The 15690-nt window shown below is 49.1% G+C and overlaps 7 protein-coding genes across 7 annotated transcripts; 4 read left to right on the top strand and 3 right to left on the bottom strand.

Annotated features, from left to right (window-relative positions):
• Nucleotides 1–3829: 3829 nt before the first annotated feature.
• On the bottom strand, nt 3830–4957 carry UHO2_05169 (uncharacterized protein; the record flags this gene model as incomplete). The annotated part of the gene is made up of 2 exons (XM_041556171.1): nt 3830–4461; nt 4519–4957. 2 exons carry the CDS (start codon nt 4955–4957, stop codon nt 3830–3832), a joined length of 1071 nt encoding a protein of 356 aa, XP_041412105.1.
• A 1154-nt stretch (nt 4958–6111) lies between these two features.
• UHO2_05168 (putative RPE1 - D-ribulose-5-phosphate 3-epimerase) lies at nt 6112–7032 on the top strand (the record flags this gene model as incomplete). The annotated part of the gene is made up of 1 exon (XM_041556170.1): nt 6112–7032. The coding sequence occupies one exon, from the start codon at nt 6112–6114 to the stop codon at nt 7030–7032; it is 921 nt and encodes a 306-aa protein (XP_041412104.1).
• A 479-nt stretch (nt 7033–7511) lies between these two features.
• Nucleotides 7512–8917, bottom strand: UHO2_05167 (uncharacterized protein; the record flags this gene model as incomplete). Its single annotated transcript, XM_041556169.1, has 3 exons — nt 7512–7775; nt 7862–8230; nt 8318–8917. 3 exons carry the CDS (start codon nt 8915–8917, stop codon nt 7512–7514), a joined length of 1233 nt encoding a protein of 410 aa, XP_041412103.1.
• A 668-nt stretch (nt 8918–9585) lies between these two features.
• Nucleotides 9586–10368, bottom strand: UHO2_05166 (uncharacterized protein; the record flags this gene model as incomplete). The annotated part of the gene is made up of 2 exons (XM_041556168.1): nt 9586–10180; nt 10259–10368. The coding sequence occupies 2 exons, from the start codon at nt 10366–10368 to the stop codon at nt 9586–9588; spliced, it is 705 nt and encodes a 234-aa protein (XP_041412102.1).
• A 477-nt stretch (nt 10369–10845) lies between these two features.
• UHO2_05165 (uncharacterized protein) lies at nt 10846–11430 on the top strand (the record flags this gene model as incomplete). Its single annotated transcript, XM_041556167.1, has 1 exon — nt 10846–11430. The coding sequence occupies one exon, from the start codon at nt 10846–10848 to the stop codon at nt 11428–11430; it is 585 nt and encodes a 194-aa protein (XP_041412101.1).
• A 1124-nt stretch (nt 11431–12554) lies between these two features.
• Nucleotides 12555–13446, top strand: UHO2_05164 (uncharacterized protein; the record flags this gene model as incomplete). Its single annotated transcript, XM_041556166.1, has 2 exons — nt 12555–12911; nt 13123–13446. The coding sequence occupies 2 exons, from the start codon at nt 12555–12557 to the stop codon at nt 13444–13446; spliced, it is 681 nt and encodes a 226-aa protein (XP_041412100.1).
• A 1669-nt stretch (nt 13447–15115) lies between these two features.
• Nucleotides 15116–15474, top strand: UHO2_05163 (uncharacterized protein; the record flags this gene model as incomplete). The annotated part of the gene is made up of 2 exons (XM_041556165.1): nt 15116–15322; nt 15427–15474. 2 exons carry the CDS (start codon nt 15116–15118, stop codon nt 15472–15474), a joined length of 255 nt encoding a protein of 84 aa, XP_041412099.1.
• Nucleotides 15475–15690: the final 216 nt, after the last annotated feature.

The raw sequence follows: 15690 nt of genomic DNA, 5'->3' as shown, positions 1-15690 counted from the left end.
TGCCAAGCATGTGTGTGAGAATATGGCTAAGTTGAGTGAATCTATCATGTACGGCTTGAAGGGGATGTCTTTTCGGGGACAAGAGAGAATCGTCGAGTACAAAGGGGATGGGGTTGCATGAGAATGTTGTAACCATAAATGGAGTTCGTTGTCAAGTTTTGGTGAAACAGAGGAACAAAGGTATTTGAGAGAAGTGTGAATCAAAGGGGACTCGTGAGAATGAGAAAGATACACAGGTCTAGAAATCAGTTGGCGAAATGAGACACACACATCGAATTTTAACTGTCCCCCTCACCATCTGAGGAAGTAGGGCTTTTACTGGGTTCAATGGGACTTTGGCAAGTAAAGCCTAATCACTGATGTGCAGTAGTCATCAGGTGTCGGCTTACTGGCTTAGTCAAGAAGTCTGTGACATTATCGAGGGTTTTGACATATCTGATATCTACTTCCCTTTCTTGGACTGAGAAACGAAGAAAGTGGTATCTAGTGTCAATATGCTTAAGTTTGGCATGATTAACTGGGTCTCGTCCTACTTGTATACAACCAGTGTTGTCTGTTAGGATCTTGGGTACGAAATCTCCTATATCAGGCCTCGTAGGAGATATCTATAGAAAAGTGCCTCTTGAGAGGCTTCGGACACTGCTACAAATTCGGCTTCGACAGCTGATAGGGATATGCATTTTTGAACATGAGACTTCCATCCTACCAAGCTTCCGAATATTAGGGTGACAGATCCAGAGGTGCTGCGTCGGTCGGTATTTGGGTCAGAGGCCCAATTTGCATCTGTGTATGTTACGATTGGGGGGGTGTTGGCTTTATCACTTCCTAGGGTGAGAATCTCATCTTTAGTTTGATTTAGATATTTGACAACCTTGAGAGCTGCTTGCATCACTTTGGGGGAGGGCCTAGATATATGTCAAGCAAGGGTATTCACTGCAAAGCAAATATCTGGTCTGACAGTATTCAAGACCCACATTAGTTTGCCAACTAATGACAGGTACTGTTGTTTGACATCTGCTGGGGGTGTGTAGTTGGGTGGCATGATAGGTGGAGATATATCCATTGGGCTTCGCGATTTTTCTCCACCTGGTAGCCATTCTTTGATAATTCCTTCAATATATGCTCGCTGATTGAGGCTAATTATTTGCAATTGGCGGTTGCGAGTAATTTTAATTTTGAGGAATTCCCTGGCTGGTCCGTTGTCCGTTATTTTCCATTTGTTGGTAATTGACTTTTTGACAGTGTCAATTAGGCTCCGTTTTGGCCCCGTGATGAGCATGTCGTCAACGTAAACAGTGATGATTACTTTTGTTTCATCAGTCCCCCTGAGATAAATGCATGGTGCGCAAGGGAGACTGAGGAAACCCATGGATCGGAGGTGGGCATCTAATTCTAAATTCCACTCTCGGCCAGATTGTTTCAGTCCATATAGTCCTTTGATCAATTTGTAAACTTTGCCTTTTGGGATGTCGGCTCCTTCGGGAGGTTTGAGAAAAACTTCATGGTGCAAATCGGCATTGAGATATGCTTGGGTGACGTCAATGGAATCTAATTCCCAATCTTTCCGGGCTGCGATAGTGAGGATAGTGCAGATGGCATCTTGTGGAATGACTGGGGCAAATATTTCATCGTAGTCTACACCAGGTCTTTGGGAAAATCCTCTGGCACAGAATCGTGCCTTATACTTGATTGGTATCATGTTTGCATCAGTCTTGATGGTCAAAACTAGTTTAGAGTCGACTAGATTTGTGTTCAGAGGCCTGTCCACTATTTTCCAAATGTTCATCCTTTCGAGTCCATCCATTTCTGCTTTGATTGCCTCTTTCCAATGGGCCTGATTTTTACTGCTTAGAGCTTGCTTGACTGTTGGTTGGAGTACTGGTGATAACAGTTGCGCTTCGGCCTGGTATATCGGGTTTGGTAGGTCAACCAATAGGCCACGCTCCCTTAGGCTTTCTTGGAAGTTTCGTATGGCTTTGTCGTCTGGCCAGCGCCTTGGGCATTTTTGGAGTAGTATTGCAATTGTGGTTGGATGCATCCAGGGTCGCGATTCCCATGCACTATGGAATTGATTGAAATAGTTTTGGTATTTCCTTAGTGTTTCACTCGAATCCAAGTATTGCTCGCTGACCTGTCTGGAGAGAGTCTTTGGGTCCAGCATGGGTGAAACTTCACGAGAGGGTCGGTGCTCGAAATTTGTCGTTCTGTCTGAGGCTTATCCTGTTGGTGTTGTCGATATTTCAGAGGGCTCTGAGTCTTCTGGTGACGGGTTGGGTGAAAAAGGGTCCCCCTCGAGCATCAGATCCTCTTCTGAAGGGGGGTGGTAAATGTCGTCCAGGGGTTGGGAGAGTTCTTCATCAAATTCATCCTCTTCTGAGTATGAGAGATCTTCAATGTCGGCAGTGTTGTCATAGAAAATGGCATCTGTTTCTTTAATTGGCATTGCGTCAGTCCTATCTTCCCAGCATTGATCTTCCAGGAATCTTACTGAGTTGCTCCAGAATATGCTGGGATTGTGATTGGGAGATAAAAGTTTCCAACCTTTATGCTCCTCATCATATCCTATAAAGATAGCTGGGATTGCTGAGTCCTCGAGTTTCTTCCTTTTCACCTTGGGTATATTTACCCATGCTAGGCAGCCAAAAGTCCTAAGTAGTTTGAATGGTTTCCTGGGATCTTTATTGTAGAAAACCTGATAAGGGATTTGATCCTTGACATTTGGTAGCAAGTTTTTCATGTAGGCTGCGGCTTCGATTGCATATGGCCAGAATGTTTGGGGAAGTCGGTGAGTGTGCAGCATTGAACTCATGATGTTTCAGATCGTGCATATGGTTCTTTCGGCCTTGCCATTTTGTTTGCTGGTATAGACTGATGATTTTTGCCACCTGAAACCAGTTTCATTTTGCCAATGCATGGCGACATTTGAGCACCATTCTCCTCCATTATCGGAGCGTATGGTTTTCAATTGGCGTCCAGTTTGAATCTCAGCATATTTGATCCATTCTTGAAGGACATGGAGTGCGTCGGCCTTCTTGCATAGGGGTTTCACATAAGTGAAACTGGAAGCATCGTCGATTGCTACCAGCACACAGGTGAATTCGGTTTGTTCTGAGAAATGGGTCGAGAGGTCAACATGGACTAGTTCTAGTGGGTAACTAGCAATAGTTCCATCACCTTTGCCCATTCTCGCCTTGGTAGATTTGGTAGCTAGGCAGTCGTGGCATGTAAGGGAGTGGTTGGGTTCGGCATTTACTCCATATAATTTCTTAATTATGGAGCTTTTATTTTGCCCAGGGTGTCCAAGTCGTTCGTGCCATTTTGCCTGCGGCCTTTTGTCCAGACTTCTTGGGGGTGCTACGGCATCGAAGTGTTCGGGTAGATCTTTGATTATTTCGTCGATATTTGTGAGAAGGACCAAGGGTTGATTTCTATGTATTTCCCATTGCTTGCGTTTGGGGTTAAAAGAGGCAATCGTTTTCGATTTGTTTGGCCAGGTGATAATGGCTTTGGTTGGGTTGAAGGTTACTCGTGCACCATCTTTCAATAGCATATGGACAGAGATTAAATTACTGTTGGCCTCTGGAACATAAAGTACATCATGAAGAATTACTTTAATTCCATCCAACATTAATTCTATCTCTCCTTTGGCTTTAATTCGAAGCTTGCGGTCTCCAGCAGTATTCACATACCCTAGACAGGGAGTAAAGGAAGAGAACATTGATTTATTGCAAGCGACATGATCGGTTGCACCTGAGTCGACTATCCAATCTTGGATGTTGGTCAGCTCAAGTGAGACTCGATAAGCTGAAGGGATGGTGCACCAAAATTCCTAGGCAGGAGTTGAGTTGGTTTGGTCATTTGGGTAGGTACAGGGTCGGCGAGGTTTAGGGCATTTCTTAGCAATGTGTCCGGTGTCGAAGCAGTTGTAGCATTTGGGAGCCTCTCCATTGGGTCCAGCCTTGCCATTCCAGTAGCTTTCAGGGTAATCTTCAGTCTGCGAACTTTCGACTACCCTGATGCTGCTGGATGCCGTTCCCGGGGCAGCAACTTGATGGATTGGCTTCAATTGCATCTGTTCCTGGCATTTGAGTAGTGCAGCAGCAACTCGATCAAAATCATGGGTGTTGCCCATGCATTCAAGAGTGTTGATATATGTTGCATAAGATGCATTGTATCTGGCTGAGTTGATTAATGTTTGTATTTTCATCAACTGGGGCAAGGGATGTCCCATCGTGTCGGCTTTGGCCCAGTGATTTCGAATGTCTTCAATGAGTTTTCGAACATCATTGTTGTACATTCGAAGGCGGCCAGCATCTCGAAGTATAGTGGCTTGGTCTAGATCATCGTTCTTGAGGAGGTTAGTTTTGATTTGCTCATAGAGCTCATGGAAAGTCCATGGCGTAGAATCCTTGGGTCTAGCCAGGATGTAGTTCAGATTGTTTGGTCCTTCGATTTCGCAAACTCCAATCAGAATCATCTTGAGTCACCCGTCAAGAATTCTATCGAATTTCTTGTCACCAGGCTTGACTTTTCCTTGGAGGTGTCGGAGAGCGTCGCTCCAGGTGTCAATAGCATCTAGAAATAAGGGGTTCCAAACATGCCAGTTCTTGATGTTGAGCTTTGGGGCTACTCCAATGGTAGTCGAGAACCATCTGAGTAGTCCCAAGAAGTCGTCACACTTCAAGGGTCTTTTGTATTCATTGGGTTTGTGGACTTGGCGGCTCATAGCCATGAGCATGCCTCGCATAGTCCTTTGGTCCATGTTTTCAATTTCTTCTTCAGTGATTTGGTTGAATTGGATGGGGCTAGTAACATCTTCGGGATTCCAAAGAGAAGGTGTCTCTGGTCCAATAATCATCTGGGGGGGCAGGTTGGTGTCGATGGCAGGTGGTAGGTTCGGTTCATTTTCATTGTCTTCCTCGCCTCTGGAGGGCGGTCTTGAGTCGGTCAGGTTCATCTTTCATTTTGCTTGGGGGAGTAATTTGATTCGGTCTTGTCTGGTTATTGTTTGTCGAGGTCGGGGAGTATTCATTGGTTTTGGTATTCTTGAGGTATCGAGTTGCTGTCGTTTAGTCGGGAGCGGCATGGTTGCAGTCGGCTTTTTGCCTTTGTCGATTTAGAGCACTCAGACTCTTAATCTGTTAAGGGATCAGGCAGTATCTGTTCGAGAGTAACTGAGTCGATGATTTTTAGATGAGTAAATACATGAAATATAGTGCATATATATAGATGATTTGTCTGCCAAGCGTGTGTGTGAGAATATGGCTAAGTTGAGTGAATCTATCATGTACGGCTTGAAGGGGATGTCTTTTCGGGGACAAGAGAGAATCGTCGAGTACAAAGGGGATGGGGTTGCATGAGAATGTTGTAACCATAAATGGAGTTCGTTGTCGAGTTTTGGTGAAATGGAGGAACAAAGGTATTTGAGAGAAGTGTGAATCAAAGGGGACTCGTGAGAATGAGAAAGATACGCAGGTCTAGAAATCAGTTGGCGAAATGAGACGCACGCGTCGAATTTTAACTTTGCGGTGGGAGGTGGAGGTGACTGATGGATACAGCGACTCTATCTCACCACCCCTTTGCCTGTTGACATTCTCATCTTCCACTCCCATCAACTTCATTCCATCATCATCTCACTCGACTCCACACATTGTCTGCGCGCTGGTTTCTCTCTTCTGTTTTCACCGATTCAGCAAGCAACAACATCTTGTTCCAACGGCCATTATCTTCACGCCAAATCGGTATCTGCCTGGTCAGACGACACTCGTCAAGAGCTTTGCCATTCGCCGCTGCTCCGCCTTTCCCATACGACTTGGCTCAAGGCAGGCAAGCACACAGATAGCTGCATTAGTTCTTCGCCGAACCGTCGCTGCTCTACCTACGAAAAGGAGGTTCGCCACTTCTCAGCTCGAAACCTTTGACTGAAGCATTCGTCATTTGCTCAGATCGGTCGAAAACTAAGCTCAAACGTCCGGGACCTTGCTTTGACTCTCACAGCTGAAACGTAGCAATTTGCGCTTTGACGGCTCCAAACATCTCGTTTCTCAACCTATACGTGACCGACACGACCCACTAGGCTCTCAACACTGAAAGTCACCCCATCACGCAACCATGCCGAAAACACTTATTGCACCCTCCGTCCTAGCCTCGGATCTAGGCAACCTCAATTGCGAATGCCAACGAATGATTGATTCCGGTGCTGATTGGCTCCATATGGACATTATGGACGGTCACTTTGTCCCCAACATTGTCATGGGAGCACCCGTGATCGCCTCGGTCTCGAAAGCGGTTCCCAACATCTTCATGGATTGCCATATGATGGTTGCTGATCCTGGTCGCTGGGTCAAAGATATCTCAGAAGCTGGAGGAGCATCTTATACTTTCCATCTCGAGGCGACAGATGATCCGATGGACGTAGTCAGGCAAATCAAAGCAACAAAGATGAGGGCTGCTGTTGCAATCAACCCCGGCACACCCGCTTCTGAGATTTCAGACGAATTAGGTAATGCAGTGGATATGATTCTGGTCATGACCGTATGGCCAGGAGCAGGTGGGCAGAAGTTTATGAAGGAGTGCATGCCCAAGGTGGCAGAACTCAGGGCTAGGTTTCCTGATTTAGACGTAGAAGTGGATGGTGGTGTTGGGCCAAAGACAATTGATAGATGTGCGGATGCGGGCGCAAATGTGATTGTTGCAGGAACGGCGATCTTCAATCATCCCTCGCCTAAGGATGTTATTGCATTCTTGAGGAGTCGGTGCGATGAAGCTCAAGAGAGGATTAAAAAGGAGAGGGAGAGAATTGCAAGAGGAGAACCGGTGGAACATGAGGTTAAGCATTACGAAGATGGTAGGAAGTCCGGTTGGGGTTCTGGTGCCGTCACACCCCTTTCATATCCCAGAGTGTATATGTCAGCGAGTAAGAGGGAAAAGCTGAGAAGAGAGAGTCAAGGTGCTTTGGAAAGGGGGGAAAGACCGAGCATGTTGCAAGGTATGAGTGCGTTGAGTATTACACCTGCTGTCGAGGGTAAGTGACTAGTCGGAGGGGGGAGGAAGGCCAAGTTGTAGATCCGAGCAAAAACGGCGAGAGCCATCTAAGAGGTGAAGTAACTCCGCATCAGTTCGCTGGAGCAACCTTTGTTTCAATTGCATCGCAATACCAACACGTTTACACAAGTTGCACCGAGGATTGTGACTGTGTCTATGGAAGTCGAGGTGGCTAGCTTACAGCAATGCACAGAAGCGGAAGGATGAAGGGGAAAGGCTTTGTACACATACAGGTCGTGAGTCTGGAAACGACAGTGAGAGGTGAAATTGCAGATTGACAGAGAGGTGAAATTGCAGATTAACAGAGAGATGACTTTGACAAACATGCGAGAATGCTACCATTGATGGAATGAATGCGAGAAGGAGCAATCAAGGAGAAATTTAGATACTTGTTGAACTGGCGAGGCCAACCTGATGACTGAGACGAGAGCGCAAGGCTAAACAGAACATGGAGCAAGCAAGCTTGATTAGGCTTCATCAGTGTATAGATTGTCCAGGAACCACTTGAGACGTTGCTCTTTGGTGTATGGAACGTACATCCCGCCAAGACGGAGTCGATCCTTCGGCGGAACGAATTCCAGTGCGAGCTGTTCATCGGCCGAAAGCGGCATGCCTGTAGGCTTGAAGTCAGACTTTATACCCGAGGGTGTTTCTGGATCCGGATTGTTGATATGCGAAGCAACTACATTGGTGAGATGCTCCAATTCATCGAGACCTTCTGCGCCGACTCGCTGTATCAGGCGTACCCTGTCCGGCTAGCTGTGATTTCGCAGGGATGAAACGAGAATTTGCGGGTATCGCAACGAAGCTTTGTCACTCCGTGAGACAGCTCCTGCTGTTGTGTTGTAATTTGACCGTACGGATTCCGGAAGGGATCCTGCTCGGCTCGAACAATGCCCGGATCGGCCAGAGCTTGGTTTCTCTCGTTCTGCCTTTCATACTCCTCCAAACTGGCACGGATGGTTGCTCTGTTGGCCATGTCACGGCGGTCGTCTTGGCCGGCTGTGGGAGGCAAGAAGCGTGATACAGCCGTTGTGCGCATAAGGCCGGTTTCAGCAACGCTTCCACTACGTAGTGCTTCCAGCTCTCTAATCGGCATGGGAGCGCCTGTGACTTCGCTATCTCGATTAACAGATATCACATGAAGTGCCTGCAGTCCTTCGAGGGATTCGAGGCAATGTCCCGGCTGCCAAAAATTCTAAGTATCTCTGTAGAGGCCTTCGTCGTGGTATTGGTCTCTGTCTGCCATGCGACTGAGGAATTCGTGCAGGACGTCTTCGTCATCAGAGGTGATCATTTTCTTTTTGGCGGGTATATAGGGACAGGCAGTTTTCAGATTGTATAGCTCATCTGGCCCTAAAGCCACGTAGTTGGCGTGAAGGCAGCTTCCCAGGACTTGGAAAACCATGTTTTCCCTGATGGGGGATGGAAGTTGCTGAGGTGAGTCAGCTCCGTGAGGCGCCGTGCCCATTTGTGCACCATTCGCATCCTGACCAGGCTGCAAAGTGTGCTCGAAAACGTCGCATCGAGATCCCTGGGTATCGATGAAGAGATGTTCGACGAAATGGCCAGGGGCCCGAGAAGGCAGTGTCAGCAACCGTCTTCCCTGGATTTCGTGACTCAGTAAGATGGAATGCAGGACTTGGAGCTGGCGGACACTTGTACAGATGACGGTCTTCCATCGATCCGGTGCGGTCCAGCCGCACACCTCTTTGGAGACGTAAGCGCAAGCGTGAGCGGTCTTGGAGTCCGTGGATGCGGCGAGGCGGATGATGTGATAGACTAGCTCCAAAGGCAACTTCTGAAGACCGCTCTGACAGGCGGTCTCTATGGGTTGACACATTTCCGCGTCTTGCTGCTGTTGAGTCGACATCAGATTGCTATTGCTATTTGGAAGTCGAGATTGCGGCTTTCCTCTACCCGACGTTGTGCTGTACAAAGCTGTAATCGAATTAGCGGTGTGTATGTAGAAACCTTGATGCGCTTCGATTTGTCGTATGCTATGCAGCGCTGACGGAGCGTTAAAGCGTTTGCATGGGGGTCAGCCCCCTCATGGTTGCAAAGCGCAGAGAGGACGAGCGTGGCAGGATCATGTGGGTGGCATGAGCATGATGAAGGCGACGGTTGTGACTGAGCTTGAGCGCATGGAAGCTTGGCAGGATCCGAATCAAGCCGAACAAACCAGTAAGTGTGAGTTTCGGCTGATTTTTTGAAAGTGGAGGCCGAGCTTGCAAATCACGTGATGTGACAGTTGAAAGCGGTGTGGTGTGATAACATATATATATAGCACATCCGGATGTCTCCGGAAGCCTCATCTCGTGGCTTCGTTCTTCTAGGAAAGCCAACTATCCTTTTTCATTTTCTTTGCTTTTCAGGCACAACGATTGCCACAAAGGCCAAGACAACCTCAATGAAGCGCAGAGCAGAGACAAGCAGACCAGTCCCTTCTGCAAGATCACGCGGCGCAAGCAGACGGTGGCAAGGCGAGATGAAATGTATGCAGAATGTTCGGAATGTGCGTGAATGTATCAGTGTCTCTCGTTACAGTACATCGATGCTCAGACTATCGAGCTCAGCCGCCAGATCATCAGTTGAAGTCTGTGCGCGCTTTGAACTCTGCTCTCTCTCCGTTTCTTTGTCCGAGCCTGACTCTTCTTGGTCCCAGGCATCTGGTACCGCAGCTGTCTCGTCTTTCTTTTCCTCAGATGGGTTTTGTTTGCGTAGTCGAGAGTTGCGCCACGATCGAGTGTCGGAATGGAACGCTTCCAGTTCGTCGGCTGTGTCGTTCTTTGATGGTGCTTCATTTGTCATCCTTCTCGCGGGTGCAGGTTCAAGAGGCGCAAAGTTGCCACGCGGTCGACTTGTTGGTACGGAATGGGCCGAAGGAGGTGCTGCCCTGGCTGTACTGGAGCGCCATGGTGTGCCATGGGTGTCGCAATCACCAATGTTGCCGGATTTGAGAGAGCGGGACGGATCGGATGTAGTAGAAGAGCTCGAAGTGGCTGCCACAGCTGCTGAGCTACCCGGGATGCCTCTCTTGCGAGCTTCTTCTGCTTCTCTTGCGCGTGCTGGTCGGTATCGAGCTACATCTTCTGCTGGTGTAAAACCTGGTCTGACTTTGCGTTCCTTTCGTATTCTGCATCAAAGAGATGAACGCAAGGTCTGATTAGCCAACGTCTTCCAGCGATGTTGCGAGAGCAACTTTGAAACTTACGATCCGTCGGCTCTTCTCGATTCTGGAATCACTCTTTGTTGCGTGTTGGCACGCTCAACAATGCCTGATGCTGTCGACTTTGGCTCTGCTGATGTCGAAGCGACCGTCATTTCAGCGATGCGAGAGTCTTTGCAAGATGCGAGGATACGAGAGCTAGCAAGCTTGCGTTGAACGAAAAAGGGAAAGGAACAAGACGATGGAGCAAGAGAATTCATCTTGGACCCTGCAGTAAGTATCTCGCAATTGTCCGAGGAAACAAATCGGGCACCAATCGGGCACCAATCCGGGCCCGCGGATCGGGGACGCTATCCATTTACGTCAAGCTGCATATCACGCGTCTGGTTTCACAGTTTCTACCTGCTTGATCCCCTGCTGCTTGAAGCTCCTGGCAGTCCTCCTCCAGTAGTTGCAGTGTTGCTTGACAACATGACTGAGCACTGAATCGAAAAGTCTGACCTGGCTCCCGATCCCAGTAGCCTTCCTCCGCTCTTATCTCCTAACCGTCGTTGTCTTCTCCATCTGACTACCTTTGTACTAAACCTTGCCAGCCTACCAAACCCAGCCTACCAAATCAATCTTTGATCACAATGAGCTCCTTCAGCGACCGAGCAGCCAACTTCATCTCGCGGAACAACCCGCTTAAGGACCCTGCCTTTGCTCAAGATGCTTCCCGCGCACTGCGCTTCAATAATAATTATAACTATGGTCCCATCTCGATCCTTGCTGCCTTTGCTGGCTCGCACCTTTTGCTTCAGCACCGTATCCCAATGCTCTTCTACGGCATCGACAACATGGTCTACCCTCGTGACGACCTCCGTGTCCACGGGGAGAGGCACGTCGCTTCCGGCAAGATTACCCCCGAGCAGCTTCGACGACTCAAGCGCTGGGAGGCTGCTCATTACAATGCGGTGGAGAACCTTCCCATCTTTGTCGGCACCATCCTCTCGCTCCAGGTTGCCGGTGTTTCAAACCGTCTGATCAACCGTGTTGCCGGTGTCTACCTCACTGCTCGTGCCGCCTTCGCTGCGCTGTACATCACTGTTGAGGAGCCATCGCTCGCTTGGCTCCGCACCATTTCTTGGTGGACCGGCAACATCACCTGCATCTACGGTTTGGTGCAGGCTGCCAAGGTCCTGAACCATGGCGTTGCTACGGCTACCACTGCTCTCTAGACCTCCATCTCTATGGAATTTCGTTGTACTTGCCCACACAGAAGGAAACACATTCAAGTACTCACTTTCATCTCAGCCGTCTGTCTTTGTCCCTTCTAACTTGTTCTGTGTCATGATTGTTTGGAGCTGCAAGAACAAGCAATCGCAGGAGGATCACCATGACAGTCGCAAGCTGTTCCTGCCTGCGACTTGCCAGCAGCAGCAATGTCCATTCGAGATTGGCAACATTGAAGCAAAGTCATCTTCACCGGGCGGAGTTAGGATTGGTGCAGCGAGGTAAAGGTTCTTCAAAAATACGCACGGTTCAGTCAAGTTCGGCTATCAGATCGCCATCGGCGAATGGAAATTTCATGTGCCGGAAAAAGAAAAAGAAAAACTTGGTTGCCGTAACTGTTAAAGGGCGAGCGTCAAATATCGTTGATCACAAGTGTCGATTGCAATAAGGAGCATTGCTAAGTACATGACAATTCGGATGTTTATATATGTGTGGATGATGAGGCTAGAGCGTAGGAGGAGGACTGTGTTGAACACTAAGTAGTCAGTTATGCCGAGGTCGACCCGGGTAATGTGATAGATAGCCGAGTGAGTGAGGTTGGCGTTAAATGTGACCTCTCGGAGTAGAAGTTACATACTCTGAGGGGCCACATGCTTTACTCCGAGAGGTCACATGCTTCAACTGTAACCACCTCCAGTCCACCAACGCCTGCCACAAAGTGCCAGACCTTCATGATCTTTGAAAGTGTCGCCAGTTTGTAGGCACATGTACAATCCTACTCACGAAGCCTGAATAGCATAAGTGTGAGCTACTCTCGAAGAGAGATAGTCATGCAAGGATACAGATTCGGAATGCGGGGAAGGAAGAGCGAGGGTGGATTCGAGAGCAGCATGGAAGCTTTCAAGAACGCTGAAACTCGCATGCTGTGCGAAGCACTGCATTGTGCACAACATTTCTACAATGCGGCGATCTGCAAGAATGCCTGTCTTACGTCAGAGCTACCGTCAGACTTTCCCCGCAGAGCACGGCAATACATATATATATATATACCCTCCACCGCATCACCTTCCTTCACCCATTCGCAAACACTTCTTGCAACACAAGATATCGATCAAACGAAAGAGCAAGGATGCCAGCTCAGTACACTCTCTACTCGCACCGAGGTCCTGGACCCAATCCCCTCAAGGCTGCGGTCCTTCTGGAGCATCTTGGTCTCTCGTACGACGTCGTTCCCCTCGACTTCGGTGACGATCCTGAGAAGGGTGTCAAGGGAGCCAAGTTCCTCAAGATTAACCCCAACGGAAGAGTTCCTTGTCTCGTCTCCAACGATGGCGATGGCTTCAGCGTTTGGGAGAGCGGTGCGATCCTCTACTATCTGGTTGACAAGCATGATAAGGAGGGAAAATTCCTCGGCAAGACGCCTGAAGAACGTGCAATTGTCATGCAATGGTTGACCTACCAGCTCAGTGGCTTGGGTCCCGTTCAGGTAGGTAATCCCTTTGAAACATGATGATACTCAGATTGATGGCCTCTCTGGGAAAGAAAGAGTAGTGGCGAAGTGTTGGCATTAAACCCACTTCGGGATCCGGCAGTTCTTCCGGGCCGGCAGGCGTCTTTCTCCTCTTGCAACGTAAACAGGGATTGTTGACCCCTCTAACACACACCTTTCATTTTGTTTCCTTTGCAAATGTCTACAGGGCAACGTCAACTTCCTATACCACTATTGGCAGGAAGCATACGGCGAGAAACCGCAAAAGTCTGCCTTCACCCGATTCGAGGGTGAAACCGCACGTCTCTACCAAGTGCTCGAGGATCAGCTGAAGAAGCAGGAGCAGCGAGGTTCGAGCTTCATTGCTTTGGACCGACCCACTATTGCCGACTTTGCTTTCTGGACCTGGGTCAGGATCGCTAGATTTGGTAAAATCGATCTGTCGCCCTACCCTGCGGTGCAGAAGTGGTGCGCTACCATCGAGAACGATGCTAAGTCTCAGGCCGCGATCCAGAAGCTTCCTATCAAGTAAGCGCGTTGTTTGGGGCAAGGTCGGTGTCAAAAGCAGCGTAAAGCAATGCAATACAATCCTCTGCCAATTCAGCTTCGTGGCTTGTTCTGCCGTTGTGACTGCAAGGTTGGATTGCCAGCGAGTCGTACAATCACCTTGCATGTTCTGGAGACTCCACAATATTTTGATGGGTGATTCTCTCGGCAGCACTCGAGAGCTGTCATGTCAGCTGTACGACAATCTTATTTCTGCTCTTCGAAGACATCCGACCTCCGTTATGTGACGAAGTGGGTCCGCTCTCGCACGGAGACTCTGTCTGCTCAGCCATGAACTGTGCCCGCCTGGAGACGAAGGAATGGTCCGCTCTCACTCGTTTTCTCCTAAGTCGCTTGAGCTTTGCAAGCGCCGCTGAATGGTATACAAGAGCTTGTTTCAACCCGCTCTCGCGCGGACGTGCCCTGTTCTGACTTGCTTTCACTTCGTAAATCGATTGTTCATCCTCTTTGGAATGACTCTAGGAGTTAGGAGACCGTCAAGGATTCCACTGGACTCTCTTGCGCCACCGCTGTCAGCTTCGCATGTTCCAATGCAGGCACGAAGGTGTGTTACATCGCTACAGACAACAATGCAATCCAGAGTCACATTACACTTTGCTGTATCTGCCTGTTTCCACTGTGCATCACTGCCCGCAATTCGTCTTACCTACCGCCTCATCTGAGCATCAACTCAGCAACCGCATCGAGTTTCAAAGCCTGCACATGTCGTCTAGCAACCTCAACCGCTTCGGTAGCCTGTAGCGTCATTGAGGAAAGTAAACACAGCTCGCCATGACTCTACGCGAGCTCCACACGAGCGCGCGCTGAGTCACGCGCATTCCAAACGTCACCCTCGCTTTTGTTTTTTGTTTTTTGTTTTTTTTTTGTTTTTTTTTTTTTTTTTGTTTGTTTTGCGACCTTATGTTTTCTGCGTCGAGGCGCAAAGGTTGACATGAACTCTGATACGTGCTTATGGTCAGCTGCGACAGAAACGTTCGCCTCCGCCTGTTTCCACGACCCGAGCCGAGGTCAAAGATCGGGTTTGCTAAGCTTCCTTCCTCAGCGTCCAACAGCTCCCTTGTCATGACGGGTTCAACGACGTAGACGGTAGCTCGACATGATGAACCTCGTTTCTGATGTGACGTTGACCGCGAGTCAGCCGCTTCGCCCACTCGCGGGTGTTGAATCAAGCATAAGAATAGACAGTTACGAGCCATCGTGTTGCCGAGGAGTAGCGTGAGCGACCGTGTGTCTCCACTTGCGTTGTCGTGTATAATGAGTGTGACCCATTGCTGCAATAGGCAGATCTTAGCATGAATCATCATCGACGTTCTGCTACACCTGATATAGACACGAGCAGCGTCTGGTCGTGTGGTGAGCTGCAAAGATTCTTCAGAGAAGCGTAGAGGCCCCACGGAGCATTCCCCTCGATGACGCTACTACCTCACAACCCTGTAGAAGCCTCAGGCGGTCTCGCATCACCTCGGCAACATGCACCCTTGACTCTCCTACACTTCGTGTACGACCCCACCATAGCTACAAGAACCCCTCGAAGCCATGCGTAACGTCGCTCCTCCACCTCAACTTATCATCTTTTACAAAGCTCTTCTCAACACGTACACTCATCCGCTCAAACCACTCTCGCTTAAATCACAATGTCGGCTCAAGTGGAACAGATCCCTATCCGGGACGAGCAGGTCCAGGACAGCAACGTCGATGCTCAGGCTGAGGACGAGGTCGCTTCCAGCGGCTCCGAGCAGCGACAGATCGACACTGACGCTTCCGAGCTCGATCAGAACAACATCATTGACGACTCGCCCGGTGTCTCTACCCGCGGTGCCAAGGTCGATGCTACCAAGCAGGTAAGTTGCCGCCTCCAGCCATCGTCCTAGAAAGCGATCTAAGACGGGGTTGATGGACATTCGCTAACGACATACTCTCCATGCATTGTTTCCGCCTTTCACAGGAGCGCGAGATTGATCAGGCCGTCGATGCTGCCGACCAGGCCTCTTGAGAGATTGTCTTGTGTCTCTAGTCGCACTTCTTTAATCCAGATACCATTGATTCCTTGTCTTCCTTTCCTTGCGTGCTGGGTGCGTCTGTCCTGCGTCTGTACATCGGTCACTTCCCTCGTAAATGTTGCTTCAAGTTGTCGTGCAGTCAATGTTGGCAGCCAAACGAAAGCTGGGCGAAAGGCCAAGCTGAGAAAAGAGTTGCATTAAGTGCTGGC

The sequence above is a fragment of the Ustilago hordei genome (assembly GCF_900519145.1).
Source record: "Ustilago hordei strain Uho2 genome assembly, contig: UHO2_contig_12, whole genome shotgun sequence".
Classification (NCBI taxonomy): domain Eukaryota; kingdom Fungi; phylum Basidiomycota; class Ustilaginomycetes; order Ustilaginales; family Ustilaginaceae; genus Ustilago; species Ustilago hordei.
The sequence above is the reverse complement of the archived record's forward strand: the minus strand, read 5'-3'. Positions and strand labels throughout refer to the sequence as shown.